The 26521-nt window shown below is 41.1% G+C and overlaps 1 protein-coding gene across 3 annotated transcripts in view; it reads left to right on the top strand.

Moving 5' to 3' along the window:
• Positions 1-9599: 9599 nt before the first annotated feature.
• The window catches only part of OTUD4 (OTU deubiquitinase 4), a 45133-nt gene continuing 28211 nt past the window's right edge, over positions 9600-26521 (top strand). For 2 of the 3 annotated variants that reach the window (XM_075127719.1, XM_048846971.2), the window contains exons 1-5: positions 9650-9763; positions 11677-12188; positions 13130-13213; positions 15287-15337; positions 24172-24218. In XM_075127719.1, coding sequence (XP_074983820.1) covers positions 12024-12188; positions 13130-13213; positions 15287-15337; positions 24172-24218 — 347 coding nt within the window. In that variant the 5' untranslated portion in view covers positions 9650-9763; positions 11677-12023. Of the gene's footprint in view, positions 9764-11676; positions 12189-13129; positions 13214-15286; positions 15338-24171; positions 24219-26521 lie in introns of all 3 variants that reach the window. The other variant, XM_048846976.2, reaches the window with a different exon arrangement.

Here is a 26521-nt window from a genome sequence, read left to right as displayed (position 1 = left end):
CATTATATCAGAGAGAAATATTACAGCATATACTATGTAACTAAAAGACAAAAATATTTTGTTTTCATAAGCACAGGAAAGATTTTCAAATAGTAAAAATCATATTTTAAAAATCAGAAAGATGCACATTGAACTTTTCAAAATAATTCTATGGGTCCAAATTTATGCCTTGCATAACTTCAGTTAACTGATTTCTTTCTGATTGATATTAGTGGAGTTATAGCAAGGATGAATTTAGTCTGGGATTTTTATTTTTTGTAACTAGAGCTGGTAGAAATTTTTAAGTGACTTTTTTGGACATAAAATGGCCTCTCTGAGTCAACATTTTTTGTGAATTTTTTTTTTTTTTTACTCAACTGGAAAAGAAAAATCTGTGTCTGTTTTTACTTTCCTCCTTTCTCTATTTTTCCACCCGTCCCCTGCTTTTTTTCCAGTGATGAAAAAGGAAGTAGAGGGAAATGGTATAAAAGGAAATAAGGAGAAAAAAAAAAGAGGAAAAAAGAAAAAATAAACCCCGCAAATTTTCAAAAATGAAAGTTATTCCCTTTTGAAATCCGTGAACAAAAAAGACTTCAAGAATTTTTTTTTTAAGGGGAGGGAGGATTTTTCCTCAATTTCTCTACCACCTGTAGTTGTAACCCCCTCTTACTCACCTAGCCTCCCATTATCTGTTCTATCAGACATGCTGTTATAGCTTATATAGGGTTCGATTCTGGGGAGGTACTGAGCACAATGGCTCTGATCCAATAAAGCATGTGCTTAAGCACATATATAACACTATTGAATTGAAGCCAACAGACTGTAAACTGTTTGATGCTGGGGCTTTTCTTATCATTTTGTATAGAACTATAGAAATATTTTTTGTAGAAATTCCATGCAGGACTTGTGAAGAGACATCTTCCCAAATAGAAGTGATTTATTATATGGAATGAAAGTTCTGTCAAAGACTCAATAAAGGTTTAGTTAAATTTGGGAGCCAATGTGATCTAGATAAAAAGACAAGGAGGCAGAAGAGTAGAGCATTTTCATGCAGGGTGAGCCATTGACTAAGTGACTTTGGGCTAATTACTTAACTGCTATGTTCCTTAGTGAAACCAGATGTAATACTGGGTCAAAACATACATCCACACAAAATGTCATTGAGAAACAGATGCTGAAGTCTTGTTCAATTTTCCAGAGTAAATAAATTACCCCGCAACCCCCCCAAAATAAAAATAAAAGAGAGTTAAACATGGCATTAGAACAAGACATTCCTTTAACAGCCTTCCTAAGCCAAACTCAGATGTAACTGCAAAGAAAGCCAACACAACTGCAGTGTTTCATATCAGAGAGCCAAAAGCCAGCCAGAGATACACACTTCTCATTTGTACTTTAGTTCTAAACTGAGTCTTTCATAATAAAGGGCCAAATTCAGACTGGTGTAAGCAGATGCAACCTCACTGACTTCATGAATCCCAATGAAACCCATGGAGTAGCATCTGATTACATGGAGTCTGAATTTTCCCAAAGTGACACAAAGATAAAAGAAGAAATGAATGTTGACAATGTTGCATAGATTCTTTTTGTGTGTGTTTCAATGCTGTTAGGTCATTTCGGACCTTTAAAATATTGTAAAGGCCTTTTTTTCCAATCTGGACCTAGAAATAGGAGAGAGAATTTCTTAACACTGCAGAGGACTCCTCCACTGCACTGAACAACTGCAGCAGTACGTAAAGACCCACGTTAAATGGAGAATTAGCCTGGCAGTTAAAGCACAGGACTAGGAATTGGGAAAATACATAGGCTCTAAATTCAAATCTGACACAGACTTTCTGTGTGACACTGAACCTGCCAATCCATCTCTTGGTGCTTCAGTTTCCACATCTGTGAAGTGGGGATAACACTTCAACAATGTGCTTCAGTTTTACAGATCTTTGAAGAAGGGCACATTCCTAACTATCATAGTCGGAGTCCTATTCCCCAACTTTAAGGCATGCACAATAGCATATTGTTAAAACAGATTCTGTGTTCAAGGGAGTAGAAAGGTGTACAGCATTAAGATCCCTTAAGTGCTCCATCAACTGAATGTATGATGCAATTTACATAAAATGAACACTTGAGCTCTATGCTTAGAAAACATGCACGAGTCCAAAATTAAATAGAAATCTCATATACTGGGAAAATAGTTTAAAACTCAATTTTCTAGAAGTGGTTCATAAAAGATCATGTGCAGATGCACAACTGTATTTTCAACAAAAGTGCTTTGGGTGTTACACTTCTTTTTGCCATCTTAATCTTGGATCCTACCTTGTGCACCCACTTTACACACCAACAGCAGATCTGGACCTACCACGGCATAACCAGCCATTGAAGCATCACTCTGGCATACAAGGAAACTCTGATGGTATAGATCCAGCATAACATCTCAATCTTATGCCTCCCTGCAGCAGACACAGGGAGAATGGCAGGGAAAAAAACAGGGTATAGGTGGGTCCTCCCTGTACTCTGGCAATCCCCAGCTGCTCTATTTGCCCCTTGGGATAGTTAACAATTGGTGCAATGCCTGAGGACTGACCTGGACCAGGATTGTCTCCTCTGAACCCTACGCTCCTGAATTGTGATGCCTCTTCCTTGCCTGCAACCAAGGATCTAGGCCTTTATTTAATACTTATGGTTTCCTGTCAACAAGTATTGGCTGCATTCCTTCCAGCAAAGTTACTGTTGTGCTCATTTACCCTGATCTCACACTTCAATGTGGTGAGTGTTGTTATTTTTCTAACATGTTCAAGGATCTAATGCCATCTAAAGGATAATGTATTGAACTGCAAAAATACAGTGCTATTAAGGACTATCAGAACCACATGACCCTAAGGAAGAATATACATCTGCAACCTGCCTACCTGGAACTAGAGATTGTTACTGTGGCAGAGAACAGGAGGAGTGCCAAGAGACTTGACTCTGGGTGTCAACAGGATGAAAAGTACAGTTCTTGTTAGCTAATGAGATTGCCTCATTGGAGTGTTATTTTACTCAGACATCAGGCAACCCTAGAGCTTTATCAGCAACCTGAAATTTCTCCACACTCATTTTAAAAGGTATTAGTGAATTTTACTGCATTCCCACTTAATTCAGCCAAGTCTGTGTTAGCACTAACTGCTGCCCATTTAAATACTAAAAGGAAACAACATCTACACAGACCATATACATTATTTAAAAAAAGCCTATGTGCTGTAGCTGTGAGAGGACAGATACAGGAACACAGCAGTCAGAACACAAACATGGGAATCAGAAGATCTGGGTACTATGTGCGTTCTGGCGCAGGCTTCCTGCATGAGCACTGGCAAATTGACTAATATCTCTCCCTCAGTTTCCCCACCTGTAAAATAAGGACAACAATTCTTAGCTGCCTCTTAAAGGTGCTGTGATCCTTAATTAGTTTGCAGAGTGCTTTGAAATCCTCAGAAGAAGAAGTGCCTAAATCATTTTCTGTATGTCTCACTAATAGGATACAAGCGTATAAGTTTTTAAAATTTTCTTTGAATCTTGTTCAATTACATTACAAGGCAAACAATAAATATTCTGTAGTGGCATTAGACACAAATATATTTGAATCCATTTTTGCGCCTTTCCAAGTAGAAAGTCTCCTCTAGTCATCTACAGCCTTAGTCTGTGGATAGTCTTAGTCTGTCCATGTCTAGTCTGTGGAGAAAAGCAACTTCTCTCTCTTAGCTCTCTACATACATTACCACAATTGTCAATTCTCAGGTAACTTCCCCGCTCTATAAAATAGGTCCCTGTCCACAAACTTTGGGTACATGGGGGAAGAAACACTCTCCCCTGGACCTCAACACTAACTACTACAGATTTCTCACCTTCTGTTTCTTATCACAGTACTTGAAAAAAATAACCATCTTCTATCTTATGATCTTACACATCATAATATCTTAGACTGATTCGAACTGTTTTTTTTTCTGAACAGGAACAGAAATAGTTTTTCTCCACATAATTAAGATCATACATTTTGCTGAAGATAACCTCCCTTTTCTCCTCTCATTTTCTTTGGCCTCAATATAGCCTACACACTGTGGAGCATTCAAAACTCTTGGGCTTTCACCATTGCCTTTATAAACATCCCCCCGCCCACTACATGTTAATGTTGTCTTTACTCATTGTATTTGTATAGATTATAAACACCCCGGGCAGAAAACTTGCCTTCTTTTATGTTTAAAGTGCCACTAATACCTCTAGCACTATATAAATATAAGCATTTCTATCTTGAAATGGCTCTAGAATCTGGTCATAAATAAAGTTTACAGACATAAGCATGAACTTCTCATATCCCATAAATGCCTAGCTAGATTTTTTAAAAATTAATATATTCCATTTTATAATGGCAGTAGGACAACTTTACACAGGATTATTGCTGTTATAAAGTTGTATTAAAAAGATCACTGAGCTTCTAGACAGGTGTATTACAATGAATCTGTAATTTTTTTTAGAAATACATGGTGTGTAGTTTCTTAATGATTAATGTATATTAAAACATAAATAGTACTTACTCCACCTACAAGAAAGTACCACTCATCATATGCCCCAATCAAAACCAAAATAGTTAAGTCTAACCAAATGCTGCTGTGTTTTAATTTATTAGGGATTGTGAAAGGTTAAATAGCCACAAATGTGCATATTTGAAATTATTTCCTATTCTTCTGTGAGAAATAATGGCTTAAGACTAGTAGTAAATAGTTATTGATTTTACTTCAGCCTTATACTACATGCTCTTTTCCTCTTTATTAGCCAATATAACATCAGCAAAGGAAAAACCAGAGGAAGTGAGATAACCACAAACAGCAGAAGTGCCAAACAAAACCTTTGTCACTTTAGATTTAGGACATGCACAAAAGTTCAGATCTATGCTAAGTTTGGACTCCTCTGATGCTCTACAAGGTAAAAGGCAGTGTTTTTCCTGGCCAATGGTGTACACGTATTCCTCAAACTCTAAAGTAAAAAATTTTCCATGAGAAAAAATGAAATTAGAGTGTCTTTAAGGAATTATCTGGTTTCTTTTTAGTTTTCAGAGAGCTGAATGTATCACTTTTCTAAACTTCAAATACTAAAACTCAAGACATGGTTTCTGATCCTTCCCTTTATTAATACTCTGAACATAGACACATTATTGATTACCAGATGCTTCTGATTTTGATAAGATGAGAAAAGTAAGTTTGCCTTTGACAATTCAAATACAAGAAAATTACTTTCCCCAAATTAGGGACTGATCATGAAATGGGATCAGACCCTGCTATTCTATTCAGATTCTTACTCTTCACCCCTCACTGTGGTATCAGAGCGAATAAAATTCTGTGACTAACATGTCACATGTAGTTCTTTTCTTCTCTCTTTTCCTGTCTACTTGGATGATGTTTGTCGTGGTTCTTAGCTCTAACAGGAATTTATTGTACAGTCTTGGCCCTTATAGTACAGTTTCATTGTGCCCGAGGAATAGAGCTGTTGACTGCAGTGTTTGTCCCAGAGCATTAAGTAATCCTTTAAATATTGCCCAGATCATTAAGCTCCTTAAAAATAAAAACTGAGACCTTGAATTTGATTTTGATATTCTATAGGGAGCCAATGTAGTGAGATGAGAATAGGTCAGCAGTGCCTGCTGTAGCCCATGTTATTGAGGAGGTAAACTCCTGCAGGTTATACAATTAGTAGTTTTCTGAAGGCTGACGGTTTCATATCCAGGTAGAATGCATTGCTGTTGTCCATCTGGGAAGTAACTAAGGCATGCAAAACTGAGAGTACTGTAGGTATTTTTTACCTGGACGGGATACTGACCCTGCAGACAGTAGAATTATTCTTAGATCCTCTGTTATCTATTATTATCAGTAATATGCGGTTTTCCTCAATGTAAGCAAGAAATCCAGGCCCTTTATCAAGGGCCTGCCTTCCTCTCTGACAGAATTACAGAAGATGTCAGTGAACACAAAGGCTCATAAATTCTCTACACTGATTGCTTTGCTCATCTCTCATGTTTTAAGCCTGATCCAACACCCTTTGAAGGCAATGGGAATCTTCCCATTGAATTCAATGGGTGTCAGAATTAACCACTTGTTCTACTTTAGAGGGTTATGGTAGGGATTTAATATTTTCCATCAGTTATGTTTACAGTTAATAGTCAGTTAAGAATGGTTTGAGTGTGTGTATGCCAAGGCTTATTCCCCACTCTGGCACTTCAAGTACAGAAGGTGGGGGTCCGCAAGGATTTTAAAAATTAATACTTTCCCCTCCAGGCTTGTATTAAACTCCCAAAGTTACAGCTTTTCTCTGACCTTGGCTTGATAAACCACTCAAATGCAAAACCCCTTTTGGAACCCAGGAAGATGCACTTGGGAATTCCTTCCCGCGGGGTACCCTCAAGCCCTTTCACGCCCCCTGCGGGGAAGAGCTGAGAAAGAAAACAAAGGAAATTAGCTGGTGGCAACAGCTAATTAAACAACATATGCGCAAACCTCTCAGGACACCAAAAATCTAATCCTGTTCTTAAAAAAAAAGTATAAATTTTATTAAAACCAAAAAAAAAGAAAGAAAATACATTTGGAACTTAGGCTTTTGCTAGATTTTAAAAGAGCAATTCCAAAATTTAAGCACCTAAAATAGCTTTCTTGGGGGTTCAGCTTAAAGGTTACAAGCAAACAAAAGCATCTGGGGTTAGCACAGAGGAGTCCATTAGCCATAACATATAAATAGAAATAACCCTAATTGTATCTTTCTAAACATTTCTGATCTACTTACACATTTGGGAGTTCCAAATAAGTACTGTAGTTCTAGGTATGATCCGATGATTTATGATCATACCTGGCTTAAAGCTTCTCATAGAATAACTGCTCCCTGTTCCCCTCTTTACGGGAGAAAAAACAACAGACAGGGAAAGTTTTTCCCCCCCATTTAAAAAAGTTCTAGCCTTCCCATTCTCTCTTTTGGTCAGGTGCCCACTCTCTTTCCTTTACCTGCAGGACTTTGTTAACCCTTTACAGGTAAAGCAAGCAGAGAACCACCACCAAGAGGGACTTTATAGCTAGCTGGCTGGGTGTCCATAAAAGGGAGTTACCACCCCCTCCCCCATTTATCACAGTGTGTGTGTACACCAGTTCAAAGTATTGTATAGGGAGAAAAATACTGTTTTTTTTTTTTTCCAGTAGAGGATCTCTATGTCATCCTGAGTTCACGCAGAGCAACAAATTTTTGGAATCTGTTGCAGACATTAAAACCAATTAACAGATCCCTCATTCACCAGGATGTATTCTTCTGTTGAGGGTCAGTATTCAAAAGGAAGAATTACAACCAAAATTTAAAATGAACTCTTCAGATTTGGGAGAAAGATTTTGGGAAAACCCTTGCTTGCTATTTGTCACATTCACAACCGCCTAGAAACTTATAACTAGATAGTGATACCCTTACTCACATTGAGAAATACCTTATTCTAAAGCATGAGGATTGATAATCCTATTAACATTTTCCTAGGTAGTTTAAATACTTATATTGGTTTCCACTGCTTTCTTGACTCCTACTAAACTCTTTGGTTCATTAATGTTTTGTTGTAGTGAATCCAGAGGTTAAAGACACTTTTAAAAAACAACCAACCTTTTATCAGTTTTAATTTGTTGCTTTTAAAATTAATCAAATAGCCCTTTGTTCTTGTGTTAAGAGACAAGTGTGTCCAATTGACCTTCTCAACACCATTCATTATTTTATATATTCTATTACTTATTTGTCTCCTCTCAGCTAAACAGACTGGTCTTTTAGATTCTCTTTATAAAGGAAGCCTTTTCACATCTCTAATCATATTCATTGCCTTTCTCTGGATCTTTCCTATTATTTTTTGTCATACAACAAAGATAAAGATTCACAAAGAATCACCTAAAGAAAAAAACCCACAACTATTAGCACACTAAAGCTATTCCCTTGATCTCCTGTCTAGGACTTCCCCTAGTTCCATTTCTCCCAGTCTTCCTAATACAGATTTAAAGAAACTGTACATATATTCTCACATTCTTACTAAGAAAGGGCAACCAAAATTAGACAGAGTGCTCAGGATAAGAAGGTACCATCTATTTGTGTAATTACACTTAAAATGAGAAAAGAAAGTTAAGGTTGCAAAGTCAGGTACTCAAAAGTAAGAAATGCCAGATTTAAGGCTATCCATACAACCTTAATTTGATTCCTCATTGTTACATTAATTACATAATTGCATACTATCCCCTACCTCCTCATACAATCTCAGTCTCCAACAAGCATCCTTGCCCCAGTGTGTCTCGGTATTCCCATATCTCCCACTCCTTCTACGATCTCAGTCCTAGGCTCCTTGCCCAGCCAGTCCCAGTCTTTTTCACCTCACTGTGATGTGCATAATAATACCCAGGTCTTTTTCCTGTGTGAAAATTTTTTTAGCATATATCAATATGTATAAATCGTTAAAATAGTTCTTTCCAAGACACGTTACTTGCACATCTACATTGAATTTCATCTGCAGTTGCCTTGTCATCAAAACAAACAAAAACAAAAATTTGGTACCTAATGACATTTGTGAATCATCAAATTGTTCACTCTGCTTGTAGGTCATATCACTTCCCCACAACCTTTTGTCTTCAGCAGGGACTCTCTCTTTCTGTATGTTTGTACCATGCCTAGACAAAGGGGCCCTGATTTCAGCTGGAATCCTTAGGTACTGCTGTAACACAAATAAGTAACAATAAATAGCTTTGTTCCATCCCTCTGGAAAGATACACACTCTTCTGTAGCCTTGATTAACCTAAATAATGTTTTCTTGCTGCTTTTCACTAATGGCTTGTCTACATAGGAAAGTCATACCATGTAAGCTAAGGTGTGAACTGAAATCAATAGTTAGGCTTGGAAGGATTAGATTTTTGCTAGTAAACATGAATTCCACTGTATCCATATAAACAAAAAATATATTTCTATAAATAAATATTTAAATGTAGGCAAAGCAAGAGAACTGCTGCTGGAGAACTTATTAGTTTCATGTGAGGCTATTTACTTAGTATGTTTTGACATGTGATGTTGACAAATTGTGTTTTAATAGTTACAAAGCTTTTACTTTTTGAATCTCAAGATCTACTGTCATTAAGTAATTATTGTCTGACCACCCATAATGTCCCAGGGAAAGGAAGTCAGACAATTTAAATATTTTTTAAAAATGTTTAAAATAAACATAATTATTAGCAGTCAAAGTTATTTAAAAAAATCAAATTCTGCCAAGCCTAAATATAGCAACAACAGAATAAAGCCTCAGGCAGACACCCTCCTGGGATCGCTCCGGCTGCTCCCCGCTCCAGCTGAACCCCTCGCCCGACACTCCGCATTAACTGGAGCGCTCAGCGATACCCTGCGGGAGCGAAGTAGTCTCCGGATGGTACCATTAGCGGCTTCCGCGGGGGTGCGTATAAGACACCCGCTTCCCGACGCTTACGGGGAACAACTCGACTTGTCACCACACCCCGGACAGCCATGGTGCAGGCCACAGCCACCAGCACAGGTGCGGCCGGTGGAACAAACCAACAGCAAGCGACGGGGGTGGCGGCAGCATCATAGGAAGGCGACGCGGGAGATTGAAGTGTCTGCGCCGCCGCCGCCGCTAGCCAGGGGCCTCGCGAGGGGGAGGAGGAGGAGGAGGCGGAGGCGGAGGCGACGACGGCAGCAGCAGCAGCAGCGGCCGGGGAGGAGGAAGGGAGAGTCCGAGCCTGCTGCGCCCGCCCCTCCCTCGGTAAGTACCAGTCACTGCGCAGGGGCAATTCAGGGGGCTGGAGCCAGCGCCTCGCCCGGCGGCTCCCCGCAGGCGGGTCCGCCGCCCCCCCCCCCCCAGGCGGGTCCGCCGCCCCCCCCCCCCCCAGGCGGGTCCTGCTCCGTGAGCGAGGCCAGGGCCCCGCAGTGACACACACACGGCACCCGGTGGCTGCGGGGATACCCCCGGCTAGCCCGGCCGCCGCGGCTCCTGCGCTCCGGCTGTGCCCCAGGCCTAGCACACCTGCCCCTCCCCAAAGCGGTGCGAAGCCCTCGCCCAAGCCTGCAGCTGCGCTGGTTGCACCGCTTCAACCTCCGCGGCCGCTGCAGGCAGAGCTGGGCGCTGCTCTAGGGCGGGCCGGGCCCGCCAGGCAGGGAGCTTCTCTGACCAATAAAGCAGAATGTATTCGTGTGTGTCCTCCTTTTTGGGGGGGCGGGGGAGAAGGTGTCACGGTGTTTCAGTTGGTGTTGTCTCTTCCCCCCGGCTGAGTTGTACGTGTGTGAGGACTTGGATACTCCAGCGTTAAGCTATTTCTAAGTTCATAGGTCTCCCGCTGTAGGGAGACTGGGCTGCAGCTTGCATGGTCCCGCAGCAGACACGGTTTATTGGCCTTGGTGCCTAGTTCGAGAAGTTTACAAGACAAAGTGAGCAAACCTTAGTCAAACGGAAACTTGGTCTGGCTCTGCTGGGAAAGTGCGTCTACTTATCCCCACTGAATTTATACTTCGCCACGTTTGTGACTCCAGCCCTCCTTCTGTCTCCTGTGATCGCCCCTCAGTGTTCTCAGATATTTTTATTGGTCTCTACGGTGCTATGCTGACTGGGATTTGCCTTTCCTTTAGGCAAAACTCGAATGTGAGTGAAAACACTTAGGGGAATGAAAAAGGAAGAAAGGTCCTGAAGAATGCCAAATGAAATGCAAGAAGCTTCTAAGGAACTTTATGGGTGGTTATTTGTAATTTGCTAGGCCTCAAACCAGTTGAAATTTAAGAGTATAATACAGCAAAAATGCAACATACCCTTTTGGTAGAGGACTGACTGTTTTGCATTGCTTTTTGAGAGCACAGTACTTGGAATATCACTAATTATTGGCCGAGGTTAACTGGTATAATACTTACTTTCCAACTATAGGAGTTATAGAACTGAAAAGAAAATTGACCTTTCCAGTTCTCTTGCTTCTGTTTTTTATTTTTAAATAAAAGACTTGTGAAATGCTCCATGAAATTTAAGCCACTTAATTTGTAATGGGAGTTTAGCTGAGGAACTATACCCAGCTTGTAGGACAACCCCAGAAACGCATATAGCATTTCTGATTGATCCAAAGACATGATTATCAAAGTCCCAGCAGCGTTTTGCTGTAAAAAGCAAGGCAGGATCTAGGCAAGGAAAAAGTCTGTGCTACAAGCTACATGCCTGTCCTCTTCTTGTTTCCAGCTATAGACAATACTAATGTGGGAGGAGTAACAGAAAGAATCGAAACTTCAAGTGCACTGGGCAGGTTGCTAGAGCAGATAGTGAAACTAGAGTCCTAAACTGTTAAGTATTTAGAAAGAGGGCGGTAATAGTTTGATATGAAAAATTTAGTTCACTTCGTGGTGTAAGCGTTTTGCATCGGAAAAGGGGATTGTCTCTTCACGTCATGCCAGGGCTGCTGTGGTGACCTGCTTGTACTAAGCACGTCGGTCCTCTCCCCCTTCCTACAGGAGCCTTTTTGGCTCGGGGAGGGATTCCCCTCCTCAACCCCTGTGCTTCTACTTCCTGCTTCTGTAGAACTACAACTCCCAGTAACATCTCCGGCAGCGGTTTGAAAGTGAAAACAAACTGTAGGTTACCATTTCTTGGCAGTAGTAGTAGCAGCAGCACATGTCCTTTCTCTTTTGTTTTCCGCCTTGTAGCTTGGGTGTGTACAAGAGGAGCCAGCAGTAATCGTCGCCCTGAAGAAGGGGTCGGATCTGGACCCCTCGAGTTACTTTCCAGGAGCAGCTGTCGGGCCCTCTAGGGAGGCCAGAAAGCGACTCTCTTTAAGGAGCTTTAGGCAGTAAAAATCTGCCTATGAGTCCCACATGCAATTTGACAACGTAAGGCCAGCTGCTGTTTCTGCTGCTGCCGTCCCGATTGCTGAGGAGGGAAGCACTCTTCACCTCCACCTGCTGTGGCCGTTTCCATTACCTACCTGTGGGGCAGTCTTGCCATGTGGGGCTAGGAGAGCTGCAGCGATTTTCTGCAGTATTAAGCAGTAAATATGGAGGCTGCTTGCAAAACAGATGGCGGGGAGCAGAGTCATCCCAGCAGCGGCGTGGAGGCTCCTGGGGACGCTTCTATGGACATTTACTTGCGATCTCAGGGTTTATATAGAAAGCGGGTTGCCAAGGATGGATCCTGTCTTTTCAGGGCTGTAGCCGAGCAGGTAAGTAGTTATTTAATTTAAGTAACCAGAAGCACTTTGCACTTCAACGCTGGCGATACCTGGAGGAAATGGATCCCATTAGTGGGTGTTAATGATGAGGGTGAAAAACGAGAGAGTAGGGATTAAAGGAACACTAGCTGTGCCAAGGGAAAGCACCGCATCTCAGGGAGGGAAGAGTTTGACATATTGGTATGTGTGCACAATCTTCCTGTTCCACTTAGGGAATTTAGGTTCAGGTTTTGAACACCCCTTCTGCCCAGTCCCAGCAGTGCATTTTTAGTGTAAAATTAGCGCAAACTGGGATTTGCCACTTTTGTATAAAAAACAATCCAGGAAAGATCTTGAAAGCCCTTCCCTGCTTTATATTGTGTGAATGAGTTTGCTGAAGTTTTGGAGTAAGATCATCATTATCTTCATGTCACGCTTTCCCCCTCACTTCTGTGAAACAGCATTTTGAAAAAATAGTGTCTTAAATACAAATAGTAGTGGGAGGACTAGTGCTTCAGATTCTGAGCCAGTTATCCTGCTCATTTTGAGTGTTGATAATTATGTGAGTAATGTTTTCTTCCACTAAACTAAAATTTGGACTCTAATTCTTTAAAGTTATTCTGATGGTGGGAGTTTTCTTTTAAGGTGATGATACAGGAGAAGGGGGAAACAAGTCTGATGGACAGCTAGTACTCTGTCAATAAATATTCATTTCATATTAAATTTCTAAATTTACTGTAAATTTTGACTTGTCATTTAATTTTCAATAAGTAACTGATTTAATTTTGTACAGTTGTCAGTTTTGAAATAAATATTCATCAAAATTAATTTAAAAAAACTGATTCTTTCCAAGCTTACATTTAACCTATATTCATTACATCATCCAATCATTAACTTTCATCAAGAGTCTTAAGAAACTGCAGCTTCTCTCTTCCTTCCTCCCCTCCCCGTAGGTGTTACACTCACAATCTCTGCATATTGATGTTCGGAACGCCTGTATAAATTATCTTCGGAAAAACAGAGAAAAATTTGAAGCAGTAAGTAAATGCCATTTTTCTTCCTAAGTATTTTCTTGCTCTTTTCCTAGCTCTGCTCTACTGTTTTGTAGCAGGGTTTCTAACAATTAGATTCTACCTAGGTAGGTGTTTAAAGCAAGTGCTTTTAAAAGGAATTGCTGCTTGTTCACTACGTTGGGTGAAAAGCACAGTCCACACCAATTACTAAGCTTAACTAGTAAGAAAGTTTTAGGGCAGTATACTACCACCTTAATGAAGCATAAAGCAAAAATAAAACAGAGCAGGATAGAGCAGTGATCAGTTACCCAGTCCTGGGGGGCAGGCAGGCTGTTTCTGTCATCATCGGATCGGATCTGGTGAATGTTCTGCATTTATCTCTCCTCCCCCCCCCTTGTGCCTGAATGATGTTACAAGATATAAAGGATGTGTACATAACAAATTATTAGAGCTACTATATCTTTAAATATTGTCATACGTATATCATAACTGACCCCAAATCCTTCTAATACATTATTACTTATTCTGATAAAACTCTAATTGGCCTTTTCTTATCTATCTTTTTTTTTCCCCCTGTGCTACCCTCCTCCTTACTCAATCCAATCATTTTTTCAATGCTTTAATGTGTTCCATTATTTCTTAAAACAGTTGTCTTATTCTTATGTATCTGTTTCTTGTGGCCTTGGAGGAGTTGTTTGGTTATTTTTCTCCAGTCAGTATCCATCCTCCCTAGTCTGTCTTACTATGGAGATCCACACCTGGCTAGTAAATCACACATTTGTCTGGTTTGCTTTGCCTCATTATCTACACAGACCAAGAATCCACTGAAGATAAGGCACAAACCATCTTTAGGAGATTTGATTTTTTTTTTTTTTTTTGCAACCTTTGAAGTTTTTTTTTAGCAGATTCTAGAGCTGTGTCATAAAACATATACAGAAAGCAGAAAAAATTTGCTTTTACATTTTCTCATAACACTGTTAACTATATATCTACTTTTCTAACACCGTTCATTATACATTTCTTTACAACTAATAACTAGACCCCATGAGCTTATTGGAAGATATACATTTCTTGGAATGCGCCCTCCCCCTTCCCCCCCCCTTTTAAAAATGTGTACTAACCATACTAAAATAAAAAGCTATTCAGCTGTAAGTTTCCTGTGGTATTGCTCCAGATTATTAATAGATTGCTGAAGAATGTTCCCACTTACTTTATAGCAGTCATAATATAATTGTGTAACTAAATTCTCACATTTTGATGAGTATTATATTTTTAGCATGACTAAGACTGAGATTTGACTAATAAGGTGTCATTGATACTAATGGATTTTTAAAGTGACTTTTTTTATTATGTGGTGTGATCATGTTACATGGAGCTTTTCAAACATGTAAGAAACAAAGTTCCCCAGTAAGGGGCCTATAGTCTAATTCTTACAAGCAATTTATAGTTTTATAAGGAATACCATGTCTGTAGATGTAAATTCTGTAATTGCAAACCTCTGAAAAAAATCATGGACATGATTTTTACATCCTATAATAATCCTATAGCATCATTTGATGATTGTAATCAAAGGTGGTATCGGCAGCATTTAGAGTTTGTTTACATTTGATAATTTAAGGTAACTTATGATGATAGGTCAGTGCAGGAAGGAGTACACTGTTCATGCTCTTATTTATGTGTAAAGGTCACCATAGGTAACACACAAAAACAAAGGTTCCATTGCCCACTCCGTAAATTTTCAAATAAGTACCTTTATGCTTTCTCCCATGCTGCTCCATGTGCTTGAGAGGTACTCCTTGCAGACCTTCACAGATTCTTTGCCAAGATGCTTACAAAAAAACTTGACAACAGTTAAGCTTTGGTGTGCTGAAACCTCTACCTATCCTGCTGACCAATATTGTCTCATTGTTTCTTTGTATTCCCACGTCTGTCTCTCAGAATCATGCTTAGACTGTAAGATCTTTGGGGTGGGGACCATCTTTATGTTCTGGTGTTTGTATAGCACCTCGCATAGTGGGGTCCTGGTCCAGGACTAGGGCTCCTGGGTATTATGGTAATTAATAATCTAATAAACCATTTTCGATCATATTTTTACAGTTTATAGAGGGGCCATTTGAAGAGTATTTAAAATGTTTGGAAAACCCACAGGTATGTATTACTTAATTAAACTTGCATTATAGAATATAATATCTATTTATTTTGGCTGACTGAAATTAGCTTAAGATATCTCAGTGCATTATATGTAGAACGTGTACAGACACATTTGATGTATGCATACACTGTTTTGGAGTTTCAATTTATTTGAAAAAAATTCTTTCAAAAATGACAATTTTGAAAGATCATAAAATTACATGTGGGCAGATGCTTGCTTCTGTATTTGTTTTGTTTTTGTGTGGTATGACAACAGTGTATGTAAGAAGAGGACTATGGTTTTTTAAGCAGTTTTTGTTCAGTCTCTGGCTGCATTTCCTTTTTTAATTATGTAATAGTCTTTGTCACCATCACCAGCAGTGGTACCATAGTTGGCACAGGTGGTAGGCCTCTGCTTCCCACATGACTATGTCTCTCTTGTTGGTATGTGAAATCTATGGAGTGAGAGGGACTGGTGTTCCAGGGAGTATTAACTTACCTACAGTACCATTGTTATGTTACTCTGAAAGGGAAACACATTTTTAAAAAATGAACCAAAACAGTTGTGGGGTTTTTTTTTGTTTTTTTTTAAATTTTAAATATTCTTTTAAAACCCAAATGTCGCTCCCTTGTGCTAGTGGACAAGCATCAGAAAATGAAACTGACCAGTTTTCTTTATACAAGCTTAAGGAAGTTCAAATGGTAAATAAAAACCTAAATGGAAATTCTCTCAGTTTGTTATCTAAGGTGCTAACAAAGGTGAGGAGATTTGGCTTTTGAAAATATGATGTTTAACTCTCCAGAGTATAGGAAAAACAAAATAAAAAGAAAGTGATGCAGTAACTAGAATTAACTAAAATTACTAGATCTAGCTAATAAAATATTTTAAGAGCGAGACATTTTTAATAACGTGTACATGCACCCATTCTCAGAGGTCCTACCATGACCTTTCTGCCATTCCAAAAAGGTCATGAGACTATATGGCCACCCAAGTGAACTTTTGTTCTCAGCTTCTACAAATGATCTGCAAAGGAAAAAAAAATGGATTTGTGTCTTTTACTTCTTTATGGCCTTATCTGCGTAGGGGTGTCTAGTCACTGGTGAAACTATAGTGATGCAGCTGCATAGCACAAACTCTTAGTCTAGATACTGTGCACTGATGTAATCCATGACTTTCTCCCATAAACTAATTTAAATTGTGGTTTACAGCAGGGCAGCATGTTTACAGTAGAGGTTGCATTGATGCAGCTACATTGGTGGCAAAACCCCTTGGCATAGACATGCCCTATCATGTGTACAAAAGTCAGGAAAGCTCTACCTGTATAATGTAAAATGAGCTGTTTTGCTTTTTATTTTTAAAGAAGCCAAAGAGGACACACGGGGTGTTACTTTTACTCCTCTCTTAACTACATTTCAGAAAATAGGCAACTAGAAATTCACCTTTCAGCTCTGTGCTAAATGAATTTCAGTTGATTTAGTTTAGTATGAAATTAACAAACTTTTAAAAAAAAACCCTGAAGAATAAAAACTAAAGGTCCAGTCACATCTTAAATAAGAGTTGTTGGACAATGCATTAGGGTGGTAATGAATACAGCAACTTTCACTTCTTAGGGCTTGTTTACAGTAGGAGTTTATTATGCCTTGTTAGTTTGTGTACATTAAAAAGACGTGTATCCACACAACACAACTCTGAAAGCATACTAACCAGTTAGTTAATACGTATTCTTTAATGCACTTTGAAAATGTATTAAGTTAATTGCATATTGAGTTAGAGGTTTGAATCTGGCTATGTTAGTATTGACCACAGCTCTTTATCATCTGTCAGCTGTTTGATCTTTGAGAAGCAAGGTGTTAGCCTCATTCTAGATACTAGTGGATAGGTGTGCACATAAAAATAACACCACCAGAACCATGATGTTGATTTTTGTTGGCAATCTCTGCAGAACTACATGGTTATCTCTGAAGTGGTCCCTCCAGTTAAGCATTAAGGCACTCCACCAGTCATTGTGAAGAAGCTTGTGTTTGTTTTCTGTGTCTGTCTTGGAATTTGATTAAACAGAAGACTTGAATTCCAGGATACTCATTCCAGTACCTTTTTGTACCTACATTAAGGAACAGAATTTAAAATGTAGGTTTTGAGTGCCAGGTTGCTTTGATATTACTTCTCTAAAGGAGAATCTTGACAACCCGTTCAGATTTGTTGAAGGAACAATCAAGAATGGATTAAAGAGAGCCATTAGAATTAATTTGGACTTTCAAAAAGTCTTTGATAAAGTTCTCACTGGAAAATATTAGTGTCAGAATTGCTTCTCTGCTTTACTCTTGCACTGGGTGGGGAATTGCAGAAGTTGGTAACTTACTGAAGTCCATATGTGCCCCCTCTCTGTCCTGTTTGTGGCAGGGAAGTAATGGCTGCACAGAATCTACTGTCCCTCTTGCACATGGACCCAAGGTCCAGGGATGCTGTATAGGGGATTGTAGGTGGAGAGTATGATTTAATCCTCTTTATAGCCTGTGTGGCTGTGGTAAGATCACTCACAAGCTGCAGTTACACTAGATAGGAACAAATTTTACAAGGCATGTCAACTATTGTACTTCAGGACAGTGGGCCCCTAAATGCCTGATCCAGCACTCCCTGAAGTCCATGTTAGTCTTTTCATTGATTTTTAATGGGACGTGGATTGTGTCCTAACTGCCTGGAGTTTGGAAGACTCTTCCCTCCCTATATAGGCAGCAATATTGTGTAATTGTCTAGTATGGGTGATTTATACTTACAAACAAGGTACCAGACTGGATGGGCATATGGTTTATAGGTGGAGAGTACGATTTAATTCTTTTACATCCCATGTGGCTACGGTAAGATTGCCCACAATCTGCTGTCACACTACAGAGGAACAAATTTAATAAAGGGATGTTATGTGATTCCTATTACATTCTGCTTTATAAAGCATAATCATATGATATTGAGTTTAGAACATCTATTAAATAAAGAAAAAAGGCATAGCGGGGAAAAAAATGAACACTGATAGAAATGATTTTCTTATCTTCAGGGTAATAACCATTTACTTTCTTCTTGCTGATTAACTTAAGGGGCAGGGAGGGAAGACAGCAGATTCTTATCTCACTATGATACTTATAGGTGAATGTAGGCAGCAACAGCAAGTGGGCAATAACTGGCTGATATAGACAATAAGTTGTCTGTCCTGTCTGGTTATGAAACAAAAGATCTTTCAGGGTAAAAGGCAAGATTTTTGCACTGCCTAGGCCGTAGTATCTTAGTTCCCCAATGTATTTAGAAATAGAAATAATAGTATGACACCTCTCAGAATGGGTGCTTATTTAGGCCTGTTTCTCTTTATTTAATTTAAGACCTGCAAGGACAGTTTTAAAGGTATTGGGTAAAATTTTCAAAAGCACCTAATAGACTTAGGAGTGGTGACTTTTAGTGGGAGGTAGGCTTCAAAGGGTATGTCTACACTACGGAATAAGGTCGAATTTATAGAAGTCGGTTTTTTAGAAATCGGTTTTGTATATTCGAGTGTGTGTGTCCCCACAGAAAATGCTCTAAGTGCATTAATTCGGCGGAGTGCTTCCACAGTACCGAGGCTAGAGTCGACTTCCGGAGCGTTGCACTGTGGATAGCTATCCCACAGTTCCCGCAGTCTCCGCTGCCCATTGGAATTCTGGGTTGAGATCCCAATGCCTGATGGGGCTAAAACATTGTCGCGGGTGGTTCTGGGTACATATTGTCAGGCCCCTCCTTCCCTCCCTCCCTCCGTGAAAGCAAGGGCAGACAATCATTTCGCGCCTTTTTTCCTGAGTTACCTGTGCAGACGCCATACCATGGCAAGCATGGAGCCCGCTCAGGTAACCGTCACCGTATGTCTCCTGGGTGCTGGCAGACGCGGTACGGCATTGCTACACAGTAGCAGCAACCCATTGCCTTGTGGCAGCAGATGGTACAGTACGACTGGTAGCCGTCCTCGTCACGTACGAGGTGCTCCTGGCCACGTCGGCTGGGAGCGTCTGGGCAGACATGTGCGCAGGGACTAAATTTGGAGTGACTTGACCAGGTCATTCTCTTTAGTCCTGCAGTCAGTCCTATTGAACCGTCTTATGGTGAGCAGGCAGGCGATAAGGATTGCTAGCAGTCCTATTGCATCATCTTCTGCCGGGCAGGCAAGAGATGAGGATGGCTAGCAGTCGTACTGCACCATCTTCTGCTGAGCAGCCATGAGATGTGGATGGCATGCAGTCCTTCTGCACCGTCTGCTGCCAGCCAAAGATCTAAAAGATAGATGGAGTGGATCAAAACAAGAAATAGACCAGATTTGTTTTGTACTAATTTGCCTCCTCCCCCGTCTAGGGGACTCGTTCCTCTAGGTCACACTGCAGTCACTCACAGAGAAGGTGCAGCGAGGTAAATCTAGCCAAGTATCAATCAGAGGCCAGACTAACCTCCTTGGTGCACCTAAGTTATTGTTCTTATTGGAACATTTCTTATTGGAACCCTCCGTGAAGTCCTGCCTGAAATACTCCTTGATGTAAAGCCACCCCCTTTGTTGATTTTAGCTCCCTGAAGCCAACCCTGTAAGCTGTGTCGCCAGTTGCCCCTCCCTCCGTCAGAGCAATGGCAGACAGTCGTTCCGCGCCTTTTTTCTGTGCGGACGCCATACCAAGGCAAGCATGGAGGCCGCTCAGATCACTTTGGCAATTAGGAGCACATTAAACACCACACGCATTATCCAGCAGTATATGCAGCACCAGAACCTGGCAAAGCGATACCGGGCGAGGAGGCGACGTCAGCACGGTCCCGTGAGTGATCAGGACATGGACACAGATTTCTCTGAAAGCATGGGCCCTGCCAATGCATGCATCATGGTGCTAATGGGGCAGGTTCATGCTGTGGAACGCCGATTCTGGGCTCGGGGAAACAAGCACAGACTGGTGGGACCACATAGTGTTGCAGGTCTGGGACGATTCCCAGTGGCTGCGAAACTTTTGCATGCATAAGGGCACTTTCATGGAACTTTGTGACTTGCTTTCCCCTGCCCTGAAGCGCATGAATACCAAGATGAGAGCAGCCCTCACAGTTGAGAAGCGAGTGGCGATAGCCCTGTGGAAGCTTGCAACGCCAGAGAGCTACCAGTCAGTTGGGAATCAATTTGGAGTGGGCAAATCTACTGTTGGGGCTGCTGTGATGCAAGTAGCCCACGCAATCAAAGATCTGCTGATATCAAGGGTAGTGACCCTGGGAAATGTGCAGGTCATAGTGGATGGTTTTGCTGCAATGGGATTCCCTAACTGTGGTGGGGCCATAAACGGAACCCATATCCCTATCTTGGCACCGGAGCACCAAGCCGCCGAGTACGTAAACCGCAAGGGGTACTTTTCAGTAGTGCTGCAAGCTCTGGTGGATCACAAGGCACGTTTCACCAACATCAACGTGGGATGGCCGGGAAAGGTACATGACGCTCACATCTTCAGGAACTCTGGTCTATTTCAAAAGCTGCAGGAAGGGACTTTATTCCCAGACCAGAAAATAACTGTTGGGGATGTTGAAATGCCTATTTGTATCCTTGGGGACCCAGCCTACCCCTTAATGCCATGGCTCATGAAGCCGTACACAGGCAGCCTGGACAGTTGTCAGGAGCTGTTCAACTACAGGCTGAGCAAGTGCAGAATGGTGGTAGAATGGTGCATTTGGACGTTTAAAAGCGCGCTGGCGCAGTTTACTGACTCGGTTAGACCTCAGCGAAACCAATATTCCCACTGTTATTACTGCTTGCTGTGCTCTCCACAATATCTGTGAGAGTAAGGGGGAGACGTTTATGGAGGGGTGGGAGGTTGAGGCAAATCGCCTGGCGGCTGGTTACGCTCAGCCAGACACCAGGGCGGTTAGAAGAGCACAGGAGGGCGCGGTACGCATCAGAGAAGCTTTGAAAACCAGTTTTATGACTGGCCAGGCTACGGTGTGAAAGTTCTGTTGGTTTCTCCTTAATGAAACCCCCCGCCCCTTGGTTCACTCTACTTCCCTTTAAGCTAACTAGCCTCCCCTCCTCCCTTTGATCACCGCTTGCAGAGGCAATAAAGTCATTGTTGCTTCACATTCATGCATTCTTTATTCATTCATCACACAAATAGGGGGATGACTACCAAGGTAGCCCAGGAAGGGTGGTGGAGGAGGGAAGGAAAATGCCACAGAGCACTTTAAAAGTTTACAACTTTAAAATTTATTGAATGCCAGCCTTCTTTTTTTTTTTTTTGGGCAATCCCTCTGTGGCGGAATGGCTGGTTGGCCGGTGGCCCCCCCCCACCGCGTTCTTAGGCGTCTGGGTGTGGAGGCTATGGAACTTGGGGAGGAGGGCGGTTGGTTACACAGGGGCTGTAGTGACAGTCTGTGCTCCAGCTGCCTTTGCTGCAGCTCAACCATACACTGGAGCATACTGGTTTGGTCCTCCAGCAGTCTCAGCATTGAATCCTGCCTCCTCTCATCACACTGCCGCCACATTTGAGCTTCAGCCCTGTCTTCAGCCCGCTACCTCTCCTTCTGGTCATTTTGTGCTTTCCTGCACTCTGACATTATTTGCCTCCACGCATTCGTCTGTGCTCTGTCAGTGTGGGAGGACAGCATGAGCTCGGAGAACATTTCATCTCGAGTGCATTTTTTTTTCTTTCTAATCTTCACTAGCCTCTGGGAAGGAGAAGATCCTGTGATCATTGAAACACATGCAGCTGGTGGAGAAAAAAAAAGGGACAGCGGTATTTAAAAAGACACATTTTATAAAACAGTGGCTACAGTCTTTCAGGGTAAACCTTGCTGTTAACATTACATACATAGCACATGTGCTTTCGTTACAAGGTCACATTTTGCCTCCCCCCTCACCGTGTGGCTACCCCCTCAACCCTCCCCCCTCCCTGTGGCTAACAGCGGGGAACATTTCTGTTTAGCCACAGGCAAACAGCCCAGCAGGAACAGGCTCCTCTGAGTGTCCCCTGAAGAAAAGCACTCTATTTCAACCAGGTGACCATGAATGATATCTCACTCTCCTGAGGATAACACAGAGAGATAAAGAACGGATGTTGTTTGAATGCCAGCAAACATACACTGCGATGCTTTGTTGTACAATGATTCCCGAGTAAGTGTTACTGGCCTGGAGTGGTAAAGTGTCCTATCATGAAGGACACAATAAGGCTGCCCTCCCCAGAAACCTTTTGCAAAGGCTTTGGGAGTACATCCAGGAGAGCCGCGAATGCCAGGGCAAAGTAATCCTTTCACATGCTTGCTTTTAAACCATGTATAGTATTTTAAAAGGTACACTCACCGGAGATCCCTTCTCTGCCTACTGGGTCCAGGAGGCAGCCTTGGGTGGGTTCGGGGGGTACTGGCTCCAGGTCCAGGGTGAGAAACCGTTCCTGGCTGTCAGGAAAACCGGTTTCTCCGCTTGCTTGCTGTGAGCTATCTACAACCTCATCATCATCTTCTTGTCCCCAAAACCTGCTTCAGTGTTGCCTCCATCTCCATTGAAGGAGTCAGACAACACGGTTGGGGTAGTGGTGGCTGAACCCCCCTAAAATGGCATGCAGCTCATCATAGAAGCGGCATGTTTGGGGCTCTGACCCGGAGCGGCCGTTCGCCTCTCTGGTTTTCTGGTAGGCTTGCCTCAGCTCCTTCAGTTTCACGCGGCACTGCTTCGGGTCCCTGTTATGGCCTCTGTCCTTCATGCCTTGGGAGGTTTTGGCATTTCAAAAACTGGAACGGAGTTCTGATAGCACGGATTCCTCTCCCCATACAGCAATCGGATCCCGTACCTCCCGTTCGGTCCATGCTGGAGCTCTTTTGCGATTCTGGGACTCCATCATGGTCCCCTCTGCTGATGAGCTCTGCATGGTCACCTGCAGCTTGCCACGCTGGCCAAACAGGAAATGAGATTCAAAAGTTCGCGGTTCTTTTCCTGTCTACCTGGTCAGTGCACCTGAGTTGAGAGTGCTGTCCAGAGCGGTCACAATGGAGCATTCTGGGATAACTCCCGGAGGCCAATACCATCGAATTGTGTCCACAGTACCCCAAATTCGAGCCGGCAAGGCCGATTTAAGCGCTAATCCACTAGTCGGGTGGAGTAAGGAAATCGATTTTAAGAGCCCTTTAAGTCAAAATAAAGGGCTTCATCGTGTGGACGGGTGCAGGTTTACATCAATTTAATGCTGCTAAATTCGACCTAAAGTCCTAGTGTAGACCAGGGCAAAGTCAGTTTTCAAAATTTTACCCATTGGTTGCCTAGGTTGACTTACGTACCTTTACAACTTTATTTTCGTTACGTTTTGATCCCAGATTACATTTTCTTATGCCTGATGATCTTTCATTCTCTAAATCTGTGAAGAGAACAACTATGAAAAACTGTTTCTGTACAGGTTTCAGAGTAACAGCCGTGTTAGTCTGTATTCGCAAAAAGAAAAGGAGTACTTCTGGCACCTTAGAGACTAACCAATTTATTTGAGCATAAGCTTTCGTGAGCTACAGCTCACTAGACGATGAAGTGAGCTGTAGCTCATGAAAGCTTATGCTCAAATAAATTGGTTAGTCTCTAAGGTGCCACAAGTACTCCTTTTCTTTTTGCGTTTCTATACACTATTCCAAGTTACAAAATCTATGACTTTGATGTTCCATATTCCAAAATGAGCGTGACCACACAAAGTAAAACCTTTGGCTGAAATCCAGGCTTAGAATGTTGTGTATTATCTCATGGAAGTGATTTTTTTGCTTTTTTTTTTGTTTGTTTTGGTTTATCCAAATGTGCAATAAAACTTTAGTTTATTTGAAAGAATTGCTTTGTTTTTCTTTTTCCATATAGGAGTGGGTTGGACAAGTGGAAATAAGTGCCCTTTCTCTTATGTACAAGTAAGCAAAATTTGAATACTATTTAATGTTGTATAATGGGAAAAATGCAACCTATTTCAATTAATCAGGTGTATATATGAAGTATTTGGCTAATTAAACATTATTTGAAAAATTTGGTCTTTAAATAATGGATCATTCATGTTGAAAAACCAAACGATGTCAATGAAATATTACTTTCAAAGTACTAGGTGAGCTTTAGGTGCATGAAGTTGCATGTTACTTTGTATGAGGTTCTATGCAGTTTGCATTTTAGGCAGCCAGTGAGACTCAGTTTTAGAGCCATGAACTCTGGACAGATGAAAGATGATAGAACTGCTGGTGAGGACATATTTAATCTCTAAGGACAGGCTGCTGGTGGTCTTGTTGCTTCATTACTTTTTGCTGGATAGTTATGGGCCAAATTTATCCCTAGTGTAGACAGGCGCAACTCCATTGAAGACAGTCATTTCACTTGCTTGCACCAGTACTGAATCTGGATTTATGTCTCTAGACAGAACCACTTACCTGACCTCATAACTGGAGGGGGAAGTCTGATGGTGAAATAAAAATAGATAAATTGCTCTGAAGGCAGGATATATTTGCATCCAGGACCCCAAGTGTTAAACACCAAGACAGACACACACCAGGGAACCTCCTCTTCTCATTAGCAAGTGGTGGGAGGAGTGTGGTGCTGGTATTTCCCTGCAGAGTGAAAAATGCAAGAATCTTTACAGTTTCCACGGTATGCATCTGATGAAGTGAGCTGTAGCTCACGAAAGCTCATGCTCAAATAAATTGGTTAGTCTCTAAGGTGCCACAAGTACTCCTTTTCTTTTTGCAAGAATCTTTTCAGCTTCACACCGCTACTGGGAAAGCGGGGGCAGCAGCAGAGGCACTGGCATGTTTAGAGGGGAAACCACCACTTCCTCTTTCTGGAGGAGGTGGGAGGAAAAATCGTGTTTCCCTTCCCCCTTTCTGAGAAAAGAGGAGGTATACATTTACAGGCATAGGGAGGGATGACAGGCTACTCTTGCCAGACACTAGTCAAGAAAAAAAATGGAAGATCAGACCAGTTTCTGCTCCATCCCAATCGTTGTTACTGGCCTTTTGTTGGCTGATGTCTGGTAATTTTTTCTAGATCTCCTGAAAAAAGATGGCTTCTTTGAAAGATGGAAGAACTTAATGATCAAGGAGATTTAGAATACATTTTTCCTTTCCAAACTATTGCTTCTTGATTTGTTTTTAGAATATTTTTCTCTCTCTAAAAATTTACCTATGAACACACTAATTAATCGTGCAGAGTTTATTAGTGTTTCTGATTAGATTAGGAGACTAAGAAATTGGAAAAAACAATAGTGATTACTGAACAAAGAATTAAAATAGTGGGAATTTTATCCAAAGGATAAATACAAAAGATAATGATGGAGATTGATAGATATTCTCTTTCACTCACACTCTTGTGGAACAGAAAAGGCAAATAAGATAGCATGTGGGTTTTAACTGTGAATTTTCCAGTTCTTGTTAGTTTGTATCACTTTTGACATTTTATGTGCTACTTTTTATGGTAATAAAAGAAAAAACTTCTCTTTAAATGCAAATTTGGAATAATATAGTTTAGTTAAGTTATAATATGGAATAGGCTCTTTGTGTGTTTGTGCTGAATCCTTCTAAGTGTGATATGGAAGAGTTATTTCCACTTGAAAAGCCATCACTGCATTTGTGCAACATCTACTTGGCAACACATACCTTTTGTACAAGGTGAATCTCAGTGTTGGATTGACAGCTTTGGAGATGGAAATCCTCTAACTGCACAACAGTTCAGTGTGGCAGGGATAGTACAAACTTCCTCATGTTGCCTCACCAATGTTCTTCAACTCTGTTATAGGAATAAGAAACCAGTCTCTATGCCTGTTAATATATTATTAATATTTATATGCAAAGCAACAAATGAGTTTCAGTTGGTTACCATATTACATTAGCCATTTGACAAGAAATGAAACAAAATTAGGAGGCCTCTATACACTGTTGTTTTTTACTTCTTGATTATAGTACATTAACCATTCTAAACTAGTGGAGTGAGAAGTTCTATGAGAATTTTGAATAGTTACTTGGGAGAGAAAGGGAGAAACATCCTGACTTAAACTAAACTACCTTCTGCATTTGTCCAGATTGTTAATGCTTTGGTATTTATAACTCTCAATTTTATGGTCTGATGTTTCCAAGTTTAACTTTTACTGGTTTCATACAGTGAGATTCTACGTTAACTGAGTATAATGGATTTATATATCATGTTATTGTTTAGAGGAATAGTATTGTATTCATCT

Source organism: Caretta caretta, chromosome 4 (assembly GCF_965140235.1).
Source record: "Caretta caretta isolate rCarCar2 chromosome 4, rCarCar1.hap1, whole genome shotgun sequence".
Taxonomy (NCBI): Eukaryota; Metazoa; Chordata; order Testudines; family Cheloniidae; genus Caretta; species Caretta caretta.
Note: the sequence above shows the minus strand (reverse complement) of the source record. Positions and strands in the feature narration are given on the sequence as shown.